This window comes from Barbus barbus (genome assembly GCF_936440315.1).
Source record: "Barbus barbus genome assembly, chromosome: 16".
Classification (NCBI taxonomy): Eukaryota; Metazoa; Chordata; class Actinopteri; order Cypriniformes; family Cyprinidae; genus Barbus; species Barbus barbus.
The window spans coordinates 29,160,461-29,185,964 of record NC_136744.1 but is presented as its reverse complement, the minus strand read 5'-3'; the positions used below and the strand labels follow the sequence as shown (position 1 = coordinate 29,185,964).

General features: G+C 43.8%; 1 protein-coding gene across 2 annotated transcripts in view; it reads right to left on the bottom strand.

Moving 5' to 3' along the window:
- LOC306882768 (signal-induced proliferation-associated 1-like protein 2) overlaps positions 1-25,504 on the bottom strand; it is a 156,953-nt gene that overhangs the window by 64,698 nt on the left and 66,751 nt on the right. For both annotated transcript variants that reach the window (XM_079437641.1, XM_079437642.1), the window contains exons 4-8: positions 24,573-24,761; positions 11,415-11,589; positions 10,771-10,874; positions 8,022-8,179; positions 6,582-7,158 (exon numbers count right to left, since the gene is read on the bottom strand). In XM_079437641.1, the coding sequence (XP_079293767.1) occupies positions 6,582-7,158; positions 8,022-8,179; positions 10,771-10,874; positions 11,415-11,589; positions 24,573-24,761 (1,203 nt within the window). The remainder of the gene's footprint in view (positions 1-6,581; positions 7,159-8,021; positions 8,180-10,770; positions 10,875-11,414; positions 11,590-24,572; positions 24,762-25,504) is intronic.

The window sequence follows — 25,504 nt, the reverse complement described above, 5'->3', positions numbered from 1 at the left end:
GTGCATCCACTCATCAGATTTTTGCTTCGGAGCCGAGTGGATGAGAAATCTTCAAAACAGATCAGATCTCCACAAAGCCGTCTGCCTCGAAGTTTGTTCCTGGGTGGCGTTACGGTGCAGACAGCGGTGTCCCTGCAGCAGCGATTCCCCTGGGCACTTCACCTGAAAGAGCAAATTTCTAAAACACTGGGCGGTTCGCGTCTTTTTAAAGATGCCGTTCCGTCCGTGTTCTCTTGGTTGCGGTCGCTTCCTGTCCTCGGATGACGGTCACGAGCGTTGTCTTCAGTGTCTGGGCATCCAGCACGCTGAAGATGCGTTTGTGGATGAGTCATGCGCCTGTTGTGGGCGTATGAACATGGCAACGCTGCGTTCTCGCCTTTCCTTTCTGAAAGGATTGGCACCCTCTGCCGCCACCCGTCCCGGTCTCTCTGGCTCGAGCAGAGGACCGCCGGCTGGCGCTCTGGGAGATCTGAGGGTGACGGTAAGAGCTTCTCCGCCGGGCACGTCCCCGCGGACCTCTTACTCCTCCCGCAGCGCTTGTTCCGTCCGGTTCCCGAGTGATTTCGCTGGTTCGCCTCACGGGGCCGCCAGCATTTCATTCGGTGCGCCGCCCGAGGATCAGATGTCGATCGCGGCATCGGGGGATGGGCTTTCGTCCTCTGAGGATGAACGATCGGCGGGGCTGCCCCCCTCGGGTGTTGTCGCCACTGCCGATCCGGACCCAGAGCTGACGGCCATGCTTGCCCGGGCAGCCGTGAGTATCGGGCTGGAGGTCAACAGACCGCCCAGTCCCGAGCCCTCGCGGCTGGATGATTGGTTCATCGGCGCAAAACGCGACCAGCGGCCGCACTTTGCCCCGGTGCCTTTCTTCCCGGAGGTGCATGAGGAGCTGACGAAGTCGTGGACGGCCCCTTTCTCGGCCAGAAGCCGCTCGTCTCCCTCCTCCGTCCTCACTACCCTCGATGGCGGGGCGGCCAGGGGGTACGTGGATATTCCCCAGGTGGAGAGAGCGGTTGCGGTGCACCTGTGCCCGCAAAACGCCGCCACCTGGAGGAATCGTCCGCGTCTCCCGTCCAAAGCCTGTAAGCTGACGGCCGCACTCGCCGCCAAGGCCTACAGCGCTGCGGGCCAGGCCGCCTCTGCCCTGCATGCCATGGCCATCCTGCAAGTTCACCAGGCCAAGGCACTAAAACAAATGCACGAGGGTAGTCCCGACCCGGGGTTGATGCAGGAGCTGCGCACGGCGACTGACTTCGCTCTCCGGGCGACGAAAGTCACGGCGCGGTCCCTCGGGAAGGCGATGTCCACGTTAGTGGTCCAAGAGCGCCATCTCTGGCTCAATCTGGCCGAGATGAAGGACGTCGACAAAGTACGCTTTCTCGACGCCTCCATCTCCCAGACGGGGCTATTTGGCGACACTGTCGAGGGTTTTGCCCAGCAATTCTCGGCAGTACAAAAGCAGACGGAGGCAATTCAGCACATCCTCCCTAAACGGCGGGATGCTCCAGCTGCCACCGCTGGCCCAAGGGCCAGGCCCCAGTCTGCTGGTCGCCGTGGGCGCCCTCCTGCGTCCTCCAGAGCTGCTCCGCCCCGTGCTGAGTCGTCACCTAGGCCGGTGCGTCGAGCCTCTCGCAGGAGTGCGGCGCCCCCTGCGCCTCAGCCGGCCGCCAAGTCCTCCAGGAAGACGACAAAGCGGCCCTGACGCGCACAACCCGGAGATGGAGGAATTTGCTCTTTCCCAGGAGACGACGAGGCTAGCGTCGCTCCTTCCCCCGGAGGAGGGCCGGGTGGAGAATCCTGTGTTTTCTTTTCTTTCTGTTCCGCCACTGGCTCAAGGGCCAGTGGTACCCACATTGTCAAAGAAAGAGCAATTTCCCTTCCCTCCGGGTTCCCAGGTCTGCGGGCTGACAGTGTGCGACGCAATGCCTCCTCACTCTCACCCGAGACCCATATTGCCAGTGGCCAAGAGAGTGCGGTCTGGGGACGCGATCCCTCCCCGCGCACCTCTAGCCAGTCCCCCCGGGGACTTAGGGAGTTTTGTGGGGATGAGTCAGAACGCACTGCCTTCTGTTCCATCCAACCTTACTCCCCCTCGCTGCACCACTGCGGGCACGTCGATTGGGCCTTTGGTGCCGCTTGCACGGTATCTGGGGGCGTGGCTTGCGCTACCCAGCCCGTCTCGCTGGCTCATTCGCACAGTTCGACTCGGCTATGCGATTCAGTTCGCCAGGCGGCCGCCCAGGTTCAGCGGCATCCTCGAGACTTCGGTGGCAGTCCGAGATGCACCTGTCCTGCGCGAGGAGATTGCTGTCCTTCTGGCAAAGGGTGCAATCGAGCCGGTCCCTCCAGCCGAGATGAGGCAGGGGTTTTTACAGCCCCTACTTCATCGTGCCCAAGAAAGGCGGTGGCCTTCGGCCAATCCTGGACCTGCGAGTCTTGAGTCGGGCCCTACACAAGCTCCCGTTCAAGATGTTGACGCAGATGAGTTCACTCCGTGGATTGGTTTGCAGCGATCGACCTGAAGGACGCTTACTCTCATGTCTCGATTCGCCCTCGACACAGGCCGTTCCTACGGTTTGCGTTCGAGGGGCGGGCATGGCAGTACAGGGTCCTCCCCTTCGGGCTCTCCCTGTCTCCCCGTGCCTTCACGAAGGTGGCGGAGGGCGCCCTTGCCCCGTTACGGGAAGTGGGCGTCAGGATCCTCAACTATCTCGATGATTGGCTCATCCTGGCCCGATCGCGAGAACAGTTGGGTGGTCACAGGGACCTGGTGCTCCGGCACCTCAGCCAGTTGGGGCTTCGGGTCAACTGGGAAAAGAGCAAGCTCTCCCCTGTGCAGAGAATCTCTTTTCTCGGTGTGGAGTTAGACTCTGTGAGTATGATGGCACGTCTCTCGGACGAGCGTGCCCAATCAGTGCTGAACTGCCTGAGTTCCTTCAGAGGCAGGACAGTGGTTCCGCTGAAACAGTTTCAGCAGCTCCTGGGGCATATGGCATCCGTAGCCGCAGTCACGCCGCTCGGGTTGCTTCATATGAGACCACTTCAGCACTGGTTACACTCACGGGTCCCGAGATGGGCATGGCGCCGCGGGACACGTCGTGTCACCATCACGCTATCGTGTCGCCGCTCTTTCAGCCCCTGGTCGGACCTTGCCTTCCTACGGGCCGGGGTGCCCTTAGGACAAGTGTCCCGGCATGTTGTTGTCACAACAGATGCCTCCAGCATGGGCTGGGGCGCTATATGCAACGGGCAGGCAGCCTCGGGGCTCTGGATGGGGCCTCGACTGCTTTGGCACTTCAACTGCCTAGAGCTGTTGGCAGTGCATCTGGCCTTAAAGCAGTTCCGGCCACTGCTCCTAGGCCAGCACGTGTTGGTCCGCACGGACAACACTGCGGCTGTTTCGTACATCAACCGGCAGGGAGGTCTACGATCACGCCGCATGTCACAGCTCGCCCGCCATCTCCTCCTCTGGAGTCAGTCACAGCTCAAATCGCTGCGCGCCGTCCACATTCCGGGGGAGCTCAATCGTGCAGCCGACGCGCTCTCACGACAGCTCACTTCCCCGGAGAATGGCGACTCCATCCCGAGACGATCCGGCTGATTTGGAGTCGATTCGGGGAAGCTCAGGTAGACCTGTTTGCTTCCTGCAAGTCCTCCCACTGCCAGCTGTATTCCCCCTGGCCGAGGCCCCCCCCCGGCACGGACGCACTGGCACACAGCTGGCCTCGGGCTCTGCGCAAGTATGCGTTTCCCCCAGTGAGCCTGATCGCACAGACACTGTGCAAGGTCAGGGAGGACGAGGAGCAGGTCTTGTTGGTTGCGCCATATTGGCCCACCCGGACCTGATTTCCGGAACTCACCCTCCTCGCGACAGCCCCTCCCTGGCGCATCCCTCTGAGGAAGGACCTTCTTTCTCAGGGGCTCGGCACCATACGGCACCCGCGTCCGGCTCTGTGGAACCGCCATGTGCGGCTCCTGGATGGGACGCGGCAGACTTGAGTGGCCTGCCACAGGCTGAAGTGGAGTCTGTTCGTGGACTGGTGTTCTTCTCGGCGGGAGGACCCCCGAAGATGCACGATTGGAGTGGTGCTTTCTTTCCTGCAAGAGAGGTTGGAGCGCGGGCTGTCGCCCTCCACCTTGAAAGTGTACGTGGCTGCTATTGCGGCCCATCACGATGCAGTGGACGGCCGGTCCCTGGGGAAGCACGATCTCATCGTGAGGTTCCTGAGGGGTGCCAGAAGGTTAAATCCTCCTAGGCCACCCCTGATGCCCTCCTGGGATCTCTCTATTGTCCTGGCTGGACTTCAGAGAGGTCCCTTTGAGCCGCTGGACTCAGTCGAGCTGAAATTCCTGTCGGCCAAGACAGCGCTCCTGACCGCGCTCACTTCCATCAAGAGGGTCGGGGACCTTCAAGCATTTTCGGTAAGCGAAGAGTGCCTTGTGTTTGGGCCGGCCTACTCTCACGTTGTCCTGAGACCCCGGCCTGGATACGTGCCTAAGGTTCCCACCACGCCTTTCCGCGATCAGGTGGTGAACCTGCAAGCACTGCCCTCGGAGGAGGCAGACCCAGCCTTGGCGTTGCTGTGTCCCGTAAGAGCGCTGCGCATATACGTGGACCGCACCCGGAGCTTCAGAAGCTCTGAGCAGCTCTTTGTCTGCCACGGAGGTCAGCAGAAAGGGAAGGCTGTCTCCAAGCAGAGGTTGGCCCACTGGATAGTGGATGCCATCGCCTTGACGTACCAATCCCAAGGCGAGCCGTGCCCCCTCGGGGTGAGGGCTCACTCCACACGGAGTGTTGCCTCCTCCTATGCGCTGGCGCACGGCGCCTCTTTGGCAGACATCTGTAGACCTGCGGGCTGGGCGACACCGAACACCTTCGCGAGATTTTACAGTCTCCGCGTTGAGCCAGTCTCTTCCCGTGTGTTGGGTAACAGGTAAGTGGCGGGAAGAGTTGGCCGGTGTCACGCTTGCTGCGCCATTCCCCCTTACCCGGGGATACGAGCGCCTATTCTCTCCTCCAGTTAGTTCCCCGGACGGCGAACCCTGGCGGAGTTCCTCCAGCACCCCCGGCAGTCAGGCTGGGCGGAGCAGTCTGACGCCAGGCCCAGTACCGGTGTTAGCTTGCCCGGGTCTCCGGTCAGCCCCTGTACTCGGCTAGGTGCCCGTGTGGCCTGATTCCCTTCGGGTGATCCCACATGCGTATTCATCCACGGTACGGTTTCCCTCACGGTAAACCCGTGTCTTCCCTTTGACAGAGCTCTGTCAGACCCTGCTGGCAGCCTTCCTCCCTTCTCCTAGGTAGGATCTGCCCCAGGGTCCAGGCGTATGTAGCACTGCCCCAGGCTTGGGCCAGTCCATACCAGTGTCTCCACACGTTACCTCCCTTCGGGCAGGGTGTGGCCTCCGTAGCGCCCTTCTCCGGAAGGCTCGCTTCCCCGTCGTTACTGCCGGGCTGTAGCAACAAACAGGAAAGACTTGAAGCAGTCTTTCATAGAAGGTCGAAATCCCTTCCGATTTCTGGGGAAAGGAACAGCGGCTTGGCTATCTCCAGCAGCAATGTACTCAGTGGTCCCTGCGGGCACCAAGGTTAGCGAATTTGCGCTGGGGCGACGGGAAGGTTGCGACCTTCGCATCGCATTTGTCTGTCACGCGCTAGCTTGTCAACATCTGCATGCCACAAGGTCGTGACGGGGTTCAGGTTGTGGCGCTTTCCATAGACCCCTAATGTCGTCACGACATAACTCGTAGTGACCGACAGATAGGGAACGTCTCGGTTACGTACGTAACCCTCGTTCCCTGATGGAGGGAACGGAGACGTTATGTCCCCATGCCACAATCTTGAACCATCGCTGGTTGCCAGGGACACGTTCTCGGCTCCTCAGCGGAAAACCTGATGAGTGGATGCACCTGTCGCCCTTTTATACCCGTATGCACGGGGAGTGGCTCAGGTATGCAAAATCCACTAGCCAAATTTCATTGGCGTTTTCTCTTATCAGAGGCAGTCGGGGCTCTCAAGTAAATCCCCCCCTAATGTCGTCACGACATAACGTCTCCGTTCCCTCCATCAGGGAACGAGGGTTACGTACGTAACCGAGACGTTCTTTTCGCTGATATCACTAAAATTGCAAGTCACCGGCACCACCTATCCTAGGAGGTTAAAATCGGTTATGATTTGAAAATCATCTAGTCTAGTGTGTGGCCAGCTTTAGTGATTGCTATTGGGATGTGAAGAGATTTTCAACCAGCGTAACAAAAAATGTTTCTGAAACAAACCTACCCTGCCTTTAAACATGCAGCACCTTATTTGACAAAAAATAAAAATGCAATATTTAGTTGTGAATTCACTGTTCCCCCCCCAAAAACATTATATCAAGGAATGCTTGTCGGCGCCGATAACCTTGTGGGCAGCGCGCCTACATACAGCGCCGTTGCGCTATAGCTGTCCTGAGTTCGAATCCCGACTTGAGGACCTTTCCCGATCCTGCCTTCCTTTCCTGTCAGCTCTGATCTGTCCTATCATAATAAAAGGCAAAAATGTCAAAAATAAATCTTTAAAAAAAAAAGACCAGGAACGCTCTTACCTCAAGTCTTTGCACGATCTCTCGAATGTCCTCTCCACAGTTGTCATGCGCGGAAAACATCACGCACTCCCCACGTTCGTAGAAGATCTTGATGCTCATGACACCGGACGACCAGCCGATGACATCCCGACAGGAGCAGTTAAAAATCACGTTCTTGGACTCCTCCTCGATCAGCACGATAAACTCATTGGAAATCCCCAGCAGGCACTCCACGTCCGCCGACTGGCCGAAATCCCGCGCCACCACGCTCCACGTGATGGCGCCCACGCTCTGGAGATGGGCATCCTTCCGTGGCTTCACCCGCTCCTTCTTCTTGGCCCCCAGCGTGATGAAGCTGAACTTCACCGCCGAGTCCACCGTCGTCGTGCTCACGAAGTTCTCCGCGAGGTCCTTGAGGTACTCCTGCCGCGTGCGGGTTGCCATGGCGCGGAACTTCTCAGATTTGTGCGCTGCGTTTTCCCCGTTTATCACCTTGGCCAGCAGGAAGTCCCTGAAGACGGCTGACTTGGGAAAGGTCACGCCTTTAGGAATGGGAGGGCCGAACGGAGGCACATCTTTGGATCTGGATACCGCAACACTGCGAAAATTACAACGAGAGAGATTGTCTGGTGCAATGCAATGCAATATGTGATTGTGACCCTAGACCACAAAACCAGTCATAACATGGGTATATTTGTGGGTATATTAGCAATAGCCAAAAACACATTGTATGGGTCAAAATTATCGATTTTTCTTTTATGGCAAAAATCATTAGGCAAAATGGCAAAACATTTTATGGCTTTTATGGCAAAAAAAATCATTTTTCTGCTTTATTTAAATGACCAAAAATGATTTGAATAGTTTTAGTTTTAGTTAAAAACAACAACATGAAAGAAGATCATCAGTGAATAATGACTTAAAATTAGCAGTGTTCCATAAAACTAAAGTATGAGTTCAGAAGATTATATAGAGTAGGAGTCATATGGACTATTTTTATGGGACTGGTATATGTCAATTTTTGGGCTTTACAGCCACTGGCCATTATAGGTTTCATTACATGAGAGATGCACAAACCAGACTTCTCCATTTGAGCTCCACAGATGAGAGAAAGGAATTTGGAAAGGCATGAGGATGAGTAAATTATGACATAATTTACTCTTTAATGCAATAATTAAACGCCTCAAACAGCCTTTGGCACTTCTTTTAAACAGAAGAACAAAAATTACAGGCAATTAAAAATTACAGGCAAGCCAAGCACTGACACATGATTTATTCCTGTGAGTTCTCCAGCATTTCATGCAGGTTCTTCAGCTTCATTGATATTTTTCTCTTCACAGTAACAGACATCAAAGGTAAATTAAATCCCTTCATTTCTCTTAATAGCTATCATAGCGTATCATCATCATAATTTATGGTGTAAATCAAAGGCATCATTAACAGACAGACATTTGCTTCACTCACCTGTAGCAGACGTTCTCAGTGCACGGATTGTGAACTTTAACGATGACAAACACATGCTGGAAATGGGAGCGGATGTTTTTGGGTGTGAAAGGCAAGGCACCAGGCTCCTGAAACACGATGGTGACGATGTCATTTCCTATGTGTCTCTTTCTGAGCAACTGGTGACAGAAGACAAAGAACATAGGTGAATGAACTCAGTGTGTGCCGTTTACTCAAAGGACAGGTCAAATAGCATCTTTAGCATGTATAGTAGCAAATCCCCCGAAAAAAGGTGACATGACAAAATCCATTTCACTTTAGCTAATATGTATTAAACGAAACTCTGATAAATGAAAAATTACCGAAAATTACATGCTCAATCCTCTTTTGTAACCAGGGCCCAAAATTAACACTTGCAGAGTGGAACATTAATAATAATAATATTATTATTATTATTTTATGTAGTTAAAATATTGAATGCTGTTTAAAATATTGAAAATAAATGAACAACGGCTATAATGATAATGATAATAAAATAAAAAAAATATTTAAAAAAATCATAATAATTTTATGTTGATAAAAATAGTGACAATAAATAAAACAAATAATTATTATTAGTAGTAGTAGTAATTTTATGTTGCTAAAAATGGTGAAAAAATTATTAAAAACTAATAATAATAATAAAAATAGCAATAATTTGTAAATAAACAAAAAATAATAAATATAAATAGTAATAATAATAATAGTAATAATAACAATAATAACATTTTGTTTTACTAAATATAGTGAAAAATAAATAATTGTTTTTTAAATCAAATAAAAACTTATTATTATTTTAGTGTGAAGTGAAGTGACATAAGGCCAAGTATGGTGACCCATACTCAGAATTTGTGTTCTGCATTTAACCCATCCAAGTGTACACTCAGTAGTGAACACACACCCGGAGCAGTGAGCAGCTATTGCTGTGGCGCCTGGGGAGCAGTTGGGGGTTCGATTCCTTGCTCAAGGGTCTCACCTCAGTCGTGGTATTGAGGGTGGAGAGAGTGTTGGTTATTCACTCCTCCACCTACAATCCCTGCCGGACCTGAGACTCAAACCCACAACCTTCAGGTTACAAGTCCAACTCTCTATCCATTAGGCCACGACTGCCCATTTTACTACTACTACTACTACTACTACTACTACTACTACTACTACCTGTATGTTGCTAAAAATAGTGCAAAATGAACATTTGCCAAGTGCAAAAGTAGAGTAAAACAAATAAATTAAAAATTATAATACTAATAGTAACACTACTACTACTAATAATAATAATTTTGTGATGCTAAACATACAGCCTGTAAAAATATGATTAGAATTTAATTTTCAAATAATATTAGCAGGTGTGACAAAAAGCTGATTTTGGACCATGTTTGATTATACAAGATTTGAAAGGCAAGGATTTATTTCCATTATGTTTGTCTTCTAAATCAAACCAGTTTGAAAAGATTTTAGGAGGGTATACAATTTTTCACACCAAAAAGAAACTTTTGGCACAACAAATGGCACAAAAAATGCCTGCAGACACTGTGAAAGACTACTTAGAATCTCTTAGGCTCATCCATAAGTACAATATCTGAATCCTGAGAGATTTTTTATCACAGTCAGCCCTTCATATCTCAAAGATATTTGATAAGGCAACGGAGTGAGGAACTCATAATATTCCATTAACCCCGAACCGTCATATTAACCGTGCGCCTGCCTTCCTGTGAGTGGCCAAGGGTTACAAACAGGATTATGGATGAGACGGGGTGGATGAGACGATGAGAGGCTGAACTGTGCCCGAGTCTTACGGACAGGGATTTATGCACTAATCCTGCGCAATCGAATAGAATTGAAGTTGGAGAATAAAAAGACAGAAAATCCTCTAATCCTGCCAATCGACTGTCAGAGACGTAAGTGACAGCAACGCGGCTGGAGCTGCTCCACTCAAGACATGCAGTAATGAGGCTCTGTTTTAGTCAATGCAACTGAATCATTTTATATTAAACAAATCAAATATACTGGATTTAATGGCATTACATGTAATGCAGCTCATTCATTTACCAAATTAGACTTTTAGCTTCAAATCAAACCACTTTTAACCAAAGTGAAGTCTGCAGTCTTTGAGTGTCAAAATTCCACTTTTTATCTTTTCACATTTTTGGTTTTCTTCCCTAAAAAGAAGTAAATGCTTTAAAATGCACATGCATTAAATTTTGAAATAAAATAAAGCTAAAAAATAAAGCTAAAAAAAATGATGGGGGCAAAACAAATAATAATTAAAAAGAAATAAAGTGCTAACTGTTCAAACCTGAGGGCATATAAAAAAGATATTGTCCAAAAAGGGGAAAAACACAATAAAATACATAAAAAAATGTATTTAAAATTTTTTATTAAATAATGGGGGTTGGTGCAAACAAGAAATAATTAAATAGAAATAAAATGCTAATATATAGTTCAGAATATATAGTTAGAAATCATCAATATTCAAAGAAAATAATCAAAAAGGGGAAAAAAGATTTATGAATATATATTTTAATTTATAAAAACATATTCAGATTTAAATAAATTGGGAATCACTACACCAACATAACAACACTTATATCTACATTAACATCAAAACCCTGATGAGCATGATTGGAGAATGCACCAAAAGGGACAGACAGACAACAGCATTATCTGATAAAGAGGACATATCATGGTTAATATCATTATTACACAATAAATCCCATCACACTGAGCTCTGTACCTGCTGACTGTTGTTGGGAGTGTAGGGCAGGAGCGTGGACACGTGGAACATCAGCTCGTAGTCCTTATAGGTGGTGTAGAGCGAGTGAGTGCCGGTGGAGTCCGCTGAACAACAGGACAAACACAACACAGCCGAGCCAGTCAACAAAAACACATCCTCTGCATTTCTGGACTGATTTTTACCTGCCCTGACAACGGTTTCACTGACCCCACCACCACTGAGATTTCAGTATCATTGAGATACTACTATGGTTTTTATTAGTCATTTAAATCAGTCCTGTTTTTATATTTTCTGTTTTCAATTTAATTTTAGTTAATGCTTTAGTGTGTGTGTGTATTAAAGGCTGACATTTTTTCGGGAATCCCACGTTTTTTGAGATAGGAATTGTGGGTTTTCATGAGCTGTATGCCAAAATCATCAATATTAAAACAATAAAAGGCTTGAACTACTTCAGTTGTGTTGTAATGAATCTAAAATATATGAAAGTCTAATGTTTATCAGTACATTACAGAAAATAATTAACTTTATCACAATATGCTAATTTTTTGAGAAGGACCTGTATAAATAGATATATTTTTATAAATGTGGAAAAGTAAATGCTATTTATTGTGTTGTGTGTTGGTGGTGTTAGCATCAGCACATACTCTTGTTGTCCAGCTGAGCTCGGTACTTGGTGAAGCCCTTCAGCCGGACTCTCTGACCGAGCAGATCCAGGAACTCATCCAGCGCTGGGCCGGCGTTCTCGTTATTGTACATCTCCTCCTCTGTGCTCTGTCCCGCTTTACAGTACAGGACACCCACTTTGTGCTGGAAACTCAGCTGCAACACAACCAAACACAGATTACATTTCATTAGTCTCATACATTGTCACAAAGAACAACAAGTGCCACAGAAGCTTCTTTAAAGAGGGATTATGGGTAATTCAAATAGTTTGCAAGAAACTATGACAAACTTCACACCTCGAGCGAAAGCAATCAGTCAGGCATGTAAACAGATGTAGTCATGAATAAAACGGTCATCTCTGCATTCATCAGGCAGCGGCAGGTTTATTTTCTAGGTGTGGATGAAGCAAAGTCTGATGGGTATTTTCATATGCATGAGTCCATTCAGAAGAGCTCAGTCTTGTTGTCCAGGCTGAACGATGACTACAAACAGAGACGTTATTCATGAGGATTTAATAATCATTACGGAAATGGAAGGAATACATTGATAAAGTCAACAGCAGCAGAGTAGAAAACCTGTGGATCGTCATGATTCACCTCTGAAATTACAGATGAAATGGGGGAAAGGGAAGTGGTGTGTGGCCAAGTATGGTGACCCATACTCAGAATTAGTGCTCTGCATTTAACCCATCCAAGTGTACACTCAGTAGTGAACATACACCTGGAGCAGTGAGCAGCTATTGCTCTATCAGTGCAGTTGGGGGTTCGGTGCCTTGCTCAAGGGTCTCACCTCAGTCGTGGTATTGAGGGTGGAGAGAGAGTGTTGGTTATTCACTCCCCCCACCTACAATCCCTGCCGGACCTGAGACTCAAACCCACGACCTTCAGGTTACAAGTCCATCTCTCTATCCATTAGGCCAGTTAGTTGCCAGAGCAACATATAAAAAAAAAATATTAGTGTTTTATGTCAGCTTTAACTAAAAAAGGGAAACAACACTATTTACACAAATAAATGAAATACATTGTGCTTGCTTTGCTGTATTATATCTGTAAAATTAAATGTACTTTGCAAAGTGAGCACAATATGCACAGTGTTTGTTTATTCATAAAAATAATTACAACAACAACAACAATTAAAAAAATATTATTATTATTGAATATTATTATTATAAACAAACCAGCCTGAGGTGGTTTGCTGGTGTAGTTTAAGCTAGTTTAGCTGGTCTCCCAGCCTGGCCAAGCTGACAAAGTGTTCAAACCCCTCTAAAACAATCAAAAGAGTGGGTTAAAACCACCTGTTTTCCTCACTTCAGCATTAATGATTCCAATCAGTCTCTGGAATTTACCTCATTTCATCTGATCAGAAGTGAGCTGTGACAAAAAACAGCAACAATCCAGCACTGAGTCGTGATGAGCAGCCGTCACAGACTCCAAACGCAAACGTAACCCAGTTGTGATGAGGCGGGAATCAGACTCCGCTCTCTCACGAGGGTCAAGTATTCCCAGCGTGCAACCATACTGTTGTCATGGCGACCTCGCTCTCGGAAACATTCAGCTGACTGTTTTGGATTAGGAACAGCCAGTGACTTCCACGGCGTCTACTCGAGCAGCGCTAATGCAGTCCAGAGGAGATGCCCTACTTGGCTTCAGGAAGGACACACACACACACACACACACACACAGGGATGAGTGCAGTAAACTCCAGTTATAAAAGAGGTAAATGACGGCATCCAAACCGCTGACACATTCTAAAAGGCTTGATATACGGCCAACAGGCAGATTTCAGAGAAAGTAAAGGGTGAGAAGACATCAAATGCCAACAGTGGTGTCATGCGCTCACTTCCTCTCCATTTCAGCAGCATCAAAAAGTCAAAAGTTGTTACACAAAATAATATTTTATAATATTTTTTAAAATAATAATACATTTAAAAAGCATTATTTATTACAATTTTGCTAATTATTTGAAAAATTGTAAAAAGAAGTATGCGTATAAGGGCTGTCAATCAATTAAAATATTTAATCGCAATTAATTGCATGATTGTCATGAGTTAACTCGTGATTGTTCGCAACTGAATTACACATTTTTATCTGTTCTAAAGGTTCCTTAAATTAATACTGTGGCGGGAGGAGCCAACGACAGACACAGTGGGCGTGGCGTCAAGCCTCGGAGAGGTTTTTATTAAACAAAATATTAAAATAAAGTGTCCAAAGGGGGAAAAGTGTCCAAAATAAACAGGGATCTGGTGTCCTCGTTGTGCTGCGGAGCTTGTGAAGGAGGGCAGTGTTCAGGAGGGAAGGGTCCAGGTAAGGGGCGGAGTCCGGCGGCCGCACGCGCTCCCGTCTGGAGGTCCCGGGGCGCGGGTGACGGCGGCTTCTGTGGCGGCTTCGTCCAACTCCTTCATCCCCGGGTGCTCGACGGGATTCCACGGCCCGGCGTCCTTGCCCGACGGCCGTATCGCGGGTGCAGTGTCGGCCGGACTGCGGGTCCGGCCGCTCGCGTCTCTGGCGGCGGCAGGTAGTTCCCTCTACGCTCCCTTTCCTGGACCCACGAGGACACCAGCGTGCATGCACGGGGAAGAGACCGGTCTCCCGAGGAGAGGCACGCTCGGAGTTTAAACGGCGGCGGTGATGAGGCTCCATTCACGTCAGGTGCGCCTCATCACACGCCGCCAGCCCTGGCTGTTTCAGCGCCCCTCCTCTCTCTCACACACCCACTCCCGTCGGGAGCCTGGTGAAGGGCGGCGAATAAGGGACGGGGTGGTGATGATGGACAGGGGGGAGGCAGCCGACTCGTCACATTCCCCCCCCCAAGCGACATCCCCGTCCGAGGGTCGCCGCCCACGCAGGAGTGCTACCTTCCTCAACCAGGCTCCAGCGGTCGGAGTGGGCGGGGCAGGGATTCCTCTCCGGGCAACGCTCCCTCTCGCACCGCGCCGGAGCCGGGACAGAGAAAGCGGGTTTTAGTTGACAGCCTCAACCAACCACGGGGTAATGATGACAAATAGACAGAATGTCACTTACCCCATTGGTGGCTGGGAGGCTGTCCCCGTCCTTCCTCCGTCCCCGTACGGGCTCTACGGCTTCTTGCGAGCGAGAGGGGATGACGTCATCAGATGTTGCCCAACTGTGCTGTCTAGGCTCCGCCTGCCCGCATTCTCCACCACTGTGGCGGGAGGAGCCAACGACAGACACAGTGGGCGTGGCGTCAAGCCTCGGAGAGGTTTTTATTAAACAAAATATTAAAATAAAGTGTCCAAAGGGGGAAAAGTGTCCAAAATAAACAGGGATCTGGTGTCCTCGTTGTGCTGCGGGGCTCGTGAAGGAGGGCAGTGTTCAGGAGGGAAGGGTCCAGGTAAGGGGCGGAGTCCGGCGGCCGCACGCGCTCCCGTCTGGAGGTCCCGGGGCGCGGGTGACGGCGGCTTCTGTGGCGGCTTCGTCCAACTCCTTCATCCCCGGGTGCTCGACGGGATTCCACGGCCCGGCGTCCTTGCCCGACGGCCGTATCGCGGGTGCAGTGTCGGCCGGACTGCGGGTCCGGCCGCTCGCGTCTCTGGCGGCGGCAGGTAGTTCCCTCTACGCTCCCTTTCCTGGACCCACGAGGACACCAGCGTGCATGCACGGGGAAGAGACCGGTCTCCCGAGGAGAGGCGCGCTCGGAGTTTAAACGGCGGCGGTGATGAGGCTCCATTCACGTCAGGTGCGCCTCATCACACGCCGCCAGCCCTGGCTGTTTCAGCGCCCCTCCTCTCTCTCACACACCCACTCCCGTCGGGAGCCTGGTGAAGGGCGGCGAATAAGGGACGGGGTGGTGATGATGGACAGGGGGGAGGCAGCCGACTCGTCACAATACCTTTCAAGTTTTTCTCTAATCAACATGGGCATGGACAAGTATGGATGCTTTATGCAAATGCATGTTTATTATTAGTGAAACCACAGTCAACATAGAGCATGAAGACTAGACATGTTTCAAAGGTCATAGATGTTTTTCAAAAGAACTTGTTCATGTCTATTAGACACATGAAAAAATAGAAACACCAGGTTCCCATTCCTTCTCTTTCTTTGCATTGAGAGGTTTATTTACACAAACCTGTTTACATTATTGCAGACAGGGCAGCTCACTTCTTCTGAACAAGCAAAATGTACATTTTATTATTTATTATTACATTTGTTTGCCTCTCTGTGCCCACATACTGTATTTTGATGCAACTAAATTCTCAATAAAACTCTTTTCATTGATATATTTGACTGTTTCTGTTGTCAGACAACGGAATGAATATGAAATAGTGACTCAAACACGACCAGTTAAGACTAAACCAGCTCTCCCTTCCAAGATATTAATCTGCACAGAAATCCTGATTCATAATACATCTTAATAAAATAATACAATTAATGCTGATAAAATGAATTTGCGTTAATGCATTATTAACGTGTTAATTTTGACAGCCCTAATATGTATAGCTATCTATCGATCTATCTTTTTTTTTATTTAAAAAAAATATAAAATATTTATTAAATTGTTTTAATGTATGTATATTTTATTATATTACCGGTATTTAAAAATATTTACATATTTATTAGGGTAAATAATAAGTTATTATTATATCAATATTTTATAAAAATTACAATAATATTTTAACCATATATTATATTTAAATATTAAGAACCAACATGTTTTATATATTATAATATTTAATATTGTTTTTAATATTTAAATATACATTTCAAATATTATATTAACTTTAATTTTAAATAATTATTTAATATTTTAAATATTTGTTAGGAATCATTGGGAAAATGAATGTGATCAGACACATAATCAACTTGTCTTATTTTGGCCAAATATTAAGGCAGCATCACATTTATTCTTCATTTAAAAAGGCAATCCCAGAATTCATTGTGACCAGGTCAGTGAAAAAAGTGATGACTTCTCAAACAAATCTTGAAATGTTACTCTTTACTGAAACCTTTTGATACAATACAGTTTTTTCTTTATAATAATATTTATATTATTAATAATATTTATACATTATTTTACAGAATAAGTTAATGTTTTGTATTTTTCTTATTTTCTTTGTTAGAGTATTAAGTTTTTATCTTAGCAACAAACTAACACCAGTTCCTAGTAAAATCTATTGGATTTTACCTGCCATGAAAATGCTATTATTATTTGTGGCTAGTAATTCTTCTCAATTCACCTACAATGCCTGAATAAAATACAATGCAACTTTTCTTTTCTCAACATGCCAACTTAAAAATACTGCACTATTGGGACAAGACCCTAAAAAGCAGTGAGATGTGTTGCAAAGGAAAAAAACATCAATCTAGTGCATATTTACATAAAAAAAACCTTAAAAGCCAGCAAACTATATGCAGATAGTAGACAACAAGGCAGCTCACTAGGGTTTAAAACAGAGCAAGAAATGCCAAAAAGACAGACAATCTCCTATTTCCGAGCATGAAATCTTTGGCACCGACACTTTCTATTGCATCCTGATATTTTAATCAAACCTACAGCAGAGAGGATAAAGATTATGAAAGACATTCTTCTGTCTGTTCCTCACAGAGAGCTCAACACAGACCCAGATAAACCTCTGAATGACATGATACGCCACAAGACAGAAGAAACACAGGCTAGTGATGGAGGGACAGAGAGTCGAGTGCTTTACATAACGCCATCCTGACATCACTGCTCCCATCAGCCCTCGGGGCAGGAATGACTTCTTCTCACGACTCTGAGACTCGAGCACCAGTAAACATGCTGTCATCATACAGTCATATATTACCTGCACAGCGCTGACCGCTACACTGCAGAAAACAGCATCTGCTAAAAACAGTGAGCAACCTGCAGCTGATGACTGCTTCCGGAAGCATTTTCCCCATTCATTTCTCTAAAGGGATTTAAAAAAAGCACTTTTTCAGAGCACTGAACACCAAACCAACCAGCTCTGAGATGCAAAAAAGAATTTGAAAATAAGGAAAAAAGCTAAAAGCTTAAAGCACTGCAAAAAGCAATCTTTGAAAAAATGTGCAATACAGATTTTATTTTTTTTTATACATAAAATATTAAATAATTATATATGATACGTAGATAATGTAGGAAAATTATTAAATATATTTAAATATTAAACATTTAAAGTATTTTTTAACTATTTTAACTAAATAAAATATATTATAAAAAATTATTACATTATAAAATTTGTAGAATATTATATATATATATATATATATATATATATATATATATATATATATATATATATATATATATATATATATATATATATATAAATATATATATATATATTTTTTTTGTATCAAATACTTTGGTGAGCAGAAGAGAATTCTTTAAAAACATTAAAAAACTTACTGTTCAAAAACTTTTGACTAGTGTGTATATATATATATATATATATATATATATATATATATATATATACACACACACATATATACAGTGCCCTCCATAAGTATTGGAACAGTAAAGACTAAATTGCTCTGTTGGCTGTGGAGTCAAGACATTTACAAATATGATTAAAAGATGAATATGAGACAAAACTACAGAATGTCACATTTTATTATTAGCCGTTTCAACACATAGATGTTTTACCAGCTAAGAAGTTCAGCACTTTTAGAGTTCATCCCTCTATCTGATGTGAGCATAAGTATTGGAGCAGTTGCCTCACAGGTCTTTCTAAGTGATCAGCTGTGTCCTGTTGCATTAATTCTTCAGATATTAAAAGCAGGGAATGTGTCGTATCAGTTATATCCATTACTTCTGTATTCTGAATCTTGCATTTGATGATGACACACAAACCAGGATGAAGACGAGGGAGCTGACTTTGAGAGAAAAGCAAGCAATTTGGATGCTAAAAGAAAAGAGGAAGTCAGTTAGAGCTCTAGCAAAAACAAAGGGCATGGAGAAATCAAGAGTTTGGAAACCACCAGCAACCAACAACTACCTGATCGGCTGAGAAAACAACAGTAGCTGATGACAGACAAATCATAAAAGCTGTGAAAATGAATCCTAAAAGACGTGTCTGTAAAATCACCAGCAACTTCCAGAAAGCTGGGGTGATGCTCTGACAATCTACTCTCCTCAGGAGACTTTGACACAGAATTACAGATGCTACACAGCAAGATGCAAACCTCTGACCAGCACCAAAAATAGAAAGCCAAGATTAGAGTTTGCAAAAAAGCACAAAGGTGAGCCAGAAGAGTTTTGGAACTGTGTTTATGGACCGATGAGACAAAGATGAACCTTTATCTAAGTGATAGGAAAGCAAAAATGTGGAGAAAAAAGGGAACTGCAATGATCCCAAGCATACAGCCTCATCTGTAAAGCATGGTGGAGGTGGTGTCATGGCATGGGCATGCATGGCTGTCTCTGGAACAGGCCCTCTCAACTTTACTGATGACTTCATGTATGATGACAGTAGCAGAATGAATTTGGAAGGGTACAAATCCATCTTGCCTACCAATATTCAAGAAAATTGTGTTCAAGTGTTCAACATTCATTGGGAAGTGCTTCATATTGCATCAGGACAATGACCCAAAACACCCTGCCGGTTCAGTCAAGGAATTTATAAGGGCAAATAAATGGAAAGTCTTAGATTGCCCAAGTCAATCTCCAGATTTAAATCTGATTGAACATGAATTTCACCAGCTGAAGAGGAGAGTAATGGCAGAAACTCCCCAAAACAAGCAACAATTGGAATTGGTTGCATTAAAGGCTGGGAAAAGCATTTCAAAGGATGAGACCAAGATGTCTATGGGTCACAGACTCACTGCTGTGATTGTGCGCAAGAGATCTGCATACTTACAGTGGTGTGAAAAGGTGTTTGCCCCCTTCCTAATTTTTTATTTTTTGCATGTTTGTCACACTTTAATGTTTCAGATCATCAAACAAATTTAAATATTAATCAAAGATAACACAAGTAAACACAACATGCAGTTTTTAAATGAAGTTTTTTATTATGAAGGGAAAACGAAATCCAAACCCACATGGCCCTGTGTGAAAAAGACAGCTGAATTCATGGTTCATTTATCACAGCAAGTCTTCCAGGTCCTGAAGCAGCAAAACAGCCCCAGACCATCACACTACCACCACCATATTTGACTGTTGCTATGATGTTCTTTTCTGAAATGCTGTGTTACTTTTACGCCAGATGTAATGGGACACACACCTTCCAAAAAGTTCAACTTTTGTCTCGTCAGTCCACAGAGTATTTTCCCAAAAGTCTTGGGGATCATCAAGATGTTTTCTGGCAAAACTGAGACGAGCCTTTGTTCTTTTTGCTCCGCAGCGGTTTTCGTCTTGCTCTGCCATGCAGGCCATTTTTGCCCCGTCTCTTTCTTATGGTGGAGTCATGAACACTGACCTTAACTGAGGCAAGTGAGGCCTGCAGTTCTTTAGATGTTGTTGTGGGGTCTTTTGTGACCTCTTGGATGAGTCGTCGCTGCGCTCTTGGGGTAATTTTGGTCGACCGGTCACTTCTGGGAAGGTTCACCACTGTTCCATGTTTTCTCCATTTGTGGATAATGGCTCTCACTGTGGTTCGCTGGAGTCCCAAAGCTTTAGAAATGGCTTTATAACCTTTTCCAGACTGATAGATCTCAATTTCTTTCTCATTTGTTCCTGAATTTCTTTGGATCTCAACATGATGTGTAGCTTTTGAGGATCTTTTGGTCTACTTCACTTCGTCAGGCAGGTCCTATTTAAGTGATTTCTTGATTGTGAACAGGTGTGGCAGTAATCAGGCCTGGGTGTGGCTAGAGAAACTGAACTCAGGTGTGATAAACCACAGTTATGTTTTAAGAGGGGGGGGGGGGGGGGGGGGGGTTGTGCGCGGCAAACACTTTTTCACACAGGGCCATGTGGGTTTGGATTATGTTTTCCCTTCATAAAAGAAACCCTTCATTCAAAAACTGCATGTTGTGTTTACTTGTGTTATCTTTGATTAATATTTAAATTTGTTTGATGATCTGAAACATTAAACTGTGACAAACATGCAAAAAAAATAAAAAATCAGAAAGGGGGCACACACTTTTTCACACCACTGTATGCTCACATCAATGAGTGGGATGAACTCTAAAAGTGCTGTTCTTTTTATTTGGTAAAACATATATGTGTTGAAACGGCTAATAATAAAATGTGACATTCTGTAGTTTTGTCTCATATTCATCATATTTGTAAATGTCTAGACTCCACAGCCAACAGAGCAATTTTGTCTTTACTGTTCCAATACTTTTGGAGGGCACTGTGTATATATATATATATATATATATATATATATATATATATATATATATATATATATATATATATATATATATATATATGTGTGTGTATGTATGTATGATATATATATATATATATATATATATATATATATATATATATATATACACTTTATATATTTACATATTAGGGTATATTTACATATTCGTTGGACTAATCCTGTTACGTTTGGAAAATAAAAGCTTAAAGTGTGTGAAATATCAGTGCCACTGCGCTCAACAACGCAGCCCAAGCGACGTCACAGACAACCAGTGATAACCTCCTCTTGCTGGGGTGCGTCGAAAGATGATAATCTTGTATTGACGATAGCCAGAGATATTGTCAAAAACATCAATTATTGGCAATATTAAGAGGATTTGGCACTTCCAATTAATGTAGGCCTGTTACAATCTTATTTGTTTTAAAACTATTATTATTATGAATTTACGTTTATCATTAAATTAAAAGTACAATTAATTTGCACAGGAACAATTAACGCATAACTGACGCGCTGCGAGGATAAGATTAGGCTAATTACTCCTCAATTAAAATATTTTTAAAAAGGTTTTTTAAAACAGGTCTGTTAGGCTATAGGCTACCTACAATGAATTATAGTCCTATAATTAAAATATGAACACTGCAGTCATCAATAAAAATCAATGAAATAAAAAGCTTTTATTTCAAGCACCGACTTTCAAAAACAACCTGTTTAACACAAAATACGTTTCTTCTCATTTTCAGTATGTACGGGCCACAAGAGAAATATAAAGGAAATAAATGAAAACAACTATAGGCTGCTATACCGTTATCAGCATGTTGAAGTAGAAATATGAAAATATGCGGCTTCAGATGCCGAAAGCTTTCACTTTCTGCTAATAGTGAATTGACTGAGATTAAGACGTTCACCGGCATAAATATTGCACAAAGTTTGCACGTGTGCAAACCCTGGCGCAAACGCGTCCTTGTGTGATATCCATTGGCTCGAATTCATGGTTTAAAACAGAAATATTTCCAACATTGCGATGCAACCAATTGCCCCGCCCCCCGTATCGAAAACGTACCGAACCGTGATACCACTGTGTCGCATCGAACCAAACCGTGAATTTTGTTAACCGTTACATTCCTAATATATATATATATATATATATACACTGTATATATGTACTTATGTATGTATGTGTATATATAAAATCATAATCAGATATTATGGTGTGTCTTAAAAATGTTGCTAAAGTTGGATGGAAAAACTAACGAGACCTTCACTTCCAAAACCCTACTGTTGCATTCAGCAAACAAATTTCTGCTATGCCTCCACTAATTCTTATCATCCGGCGAGGAATCACGGTCACATGCGAGTAGAAGAGAAGAAAGGGACGGGAAATGGAACGAAAGGCTTCACTTCTCATTATCTGTCACCATCAAGTGAGCAGCAAACCCTGCCGCAGCAGCCTGAGGTAAAGCAATGCGACTGGCGCTCTTCTGTACGTGTGGGTGGCAGACTGGTCATTAGCACTTTATGTGACATAGATGTTGTTTTTCACACCTGTTTCCCCCAGAGGCAGCAATGAAGACCCCCGTTTATCTCCACAAAGGTGAAGCGTGTAATTTAGTGCCACGACAAAATCACAAAATAACTACAGTCAATGTCTGCAGGAAATCTGAGTGGTTTGTGCCAAAACTTGATGGTTAAATTATAAACACTAGTACAAATAAGACACTTCAAGTCTGTTCCAATTGATAGCAATTCAACGCACGTTACCCAGACTGCCCTGCTTCGCTGTAACATGCATGACTAAACGCACAGGAGTTTCCTGTTCGACTGACTCAGATGGGATCCCACGCAGGGCCTACACTAAAACACAAGTCTTTTGGGACGAACCCTTACACGCTCCTGCAGAAAAACATGAAACTGAGATCAATAAAGTGCATTAAGTGCAATAATGGAATGTTATTTTTTTGTTTTTGTCTCTTACGTGAGACTAAACACCCTGGGAATTTTTCAGACGACGTTTGATCTCCACAGTAAACCCAACAAGAAGATTCACAGCACACGTGATGATGGGAATCCACAGTCTGACATTCATGTGACAGGGAAATACTGAGACACAAAGTGTTCAAAAGTCTGGGATTGATAAGACTATAATGTTTGAAAGAAGTCTCTTATGCTCGATAAGGCTGCATTTATTTGATTAAAACTCCAGTAAAAACAGCAAAATTACTAAATATTATTACAATTTAAAATAAGTGTTTTCTATTACAATATATTGACAAATGTAATTTATTCCTGTGATGTAAAGCTGAATTTTCAGCATCAGTCTTCAGTGTCACTTCAGAAATCATTCTAATATGCTGATTTGTTGCTCATAAAATTTCTGATTATTACCAATGTTGAAAACGGTTGTTCTGCTTCATATTTTTGTGGAAACCCTGATTGATTTTATTTTTCAGGATTCTTTGATGAATAGAAAGTTCAAAAGAACAGCAGTTATTTAAAATAGAACCTTTTGTAACATTTAAATCCTTGCTGAACAAAAGTATTAATTTCTAGTATTAATTTCTAATTAATTTCTACATGATATCGGCTGATTTTCTCTCTCAGAAACCAGATGACCATCTGAAAGCGTGTTGAAATGGGAAAAACAGCTCGACATACCGTGTTTCTGAGACCAAGTGCATGGTGATTTTTAGTCACATGACCATGCATTATTTGCATGAACACTTCCTGCACTGTTGTGTCGCTGATATATTTGGGTGGTGAGAAACAGTTACTTCACTTATTCTTAAGGCATCTTTACACAGTGAGTTCAGTGCAAAGACACAATGCTGCATTAAAGCCAGACTAAATGATGCCTGTTACCAACAAAGTATACAGCATATCAAAGTGTTAAAGAATCAGTCATTGAAAAACCCATATTGACTGACCACTACTCTGAACATTAGAACAATATATGTTGCTTATTGTTAAAAAACATCAGCAAAAGCACTATAATAAAATTAAAAAGGCATTATGCATTAGGGCTGCACTATTAATCTATGTAAAAACCATAATCGTGAAAATAAGGAAATTAAGACAATAGAGATGCAATATAAAATGCAATTGTTATTATTATTATATTTTCTTAAATAATCTCTCTGATTATTTTACAGTGAAATATCAAAATAGCAATATTTCTTATTTTATTATTGTAGTTTTATTTAATATTATTAGTAGTAGCAGTTGTAGTATAGTATTAATAATAATAATAATCTATATTTTTATTGATTCTTATTTAATATTAATTTAAATTATTATTTTATAGACATATTAATACAGTAGTCAACATTTGAAGTGGACCAAAACCTTTCATCAAAGTTGTCCTAAAACCAAAATGCGTTCTTGTCTTAGGACAACTTTTTTTGATCCACTTCAAATGTTGACTACTGCAAATGAAGAGTTCATAATATGCAAAAACAGATTACTCTATTTTTAACAATTTTCAAAGATCATGTTTTTTCATTGTGCATTCCAATCAACCTCAGTCAAACTGCAGTTGGGTTATTTTCATTAGGTAAAAAATAACTTATAAATACTAGCTAACTAACACAATAAAAACATTATAACACAATAAAAACATGATTTTGGAAAATTAAAAAAAATCAGTTTTTGCAAATAAACTCTTCACATATTCACCAAATTCTGGAATAATTGTGCAGCTCTACAAACAAGCAGCAATTCTTTTTAAATGGCAGTATTTATCAGAAAAAATACTATTAGATTTTTTCCCCAAAACGTGCAGCCCTACTATGCATAATGGAATATTGTTTACTTAACAACAGCATCAAGCGCGGCTCATCCAATCAGATTTGAATGCTTTTATACACACCCCCTGCTCGTCCAGTTTGAGGAGCTGCTCCGGGACTCTGGGTGAGCTGATGGCCAGTCGGAGGCACTGGATGTTCAGCTCGGGAACCACGTACTCCAGCACCTCCTTCAGCGGGAGACCGCGGGCCGTCCCGTGCCTCGCCGTGGAGGGCACAGCGTCCTCCAGAATCGCCCCGCGCAGGGTAGTTAACTGAGAGAAAGAGAGAGCAGCGCAGTTAGTACGCTGGACAGGAATTAAACATCACATGCATTACACACCAAGGACATTTTCCTGCCTCAAACAATCAAAATCCCATGACAAGGCAGTCGATTTCAGAAGTCTGGTCAATATATCAGTCCAGTGTTTGACTTCAAGTACTAAATCCTGTCAGTCGATGAGAAAACTCAATACTTAAAAAAAAAAAAGACATAGATCCACTGGGATATTAAGTCATTGCCAATGAAATTCTCCATTCTGGAGATTTGAGGGCATGCTCTTGTCTGAAAGGAAGAAATTGAGTCTTGACCCTTTTATCAGCACTTCACTTATAAAGTAAAAGGCTTTTATGCTGAATGCTGATTTGAAGCACTAGCATCTCTTTAAATCTCATTCTGAGGTTTTGATTCATGTGAGTGTCTAGGCTTCATAATTCAGTTTAATTGTGAAGGAGCTCCATTAGAAGCTAAAGATCAAAGCCTAAGGTTCAATGCGACGATGCATTTGATGAGAGAGAGAGGAACTGATGCTGACAATATCTGCATCTACTGTCCTCAAAAATAATAAGAAGAAGAATATTTCACCTCATAAAAAAGAAAAAGTAAAATTATATTTTGCATAAAGAAGATGAAGCTCATTTTAGGTCTATTATGATGATTTTTATTTAAATTAATCTCATTAAAGATCATCCATCCTAAATAAAAAATATTAAAAAATTATATATATTAATATTAGTG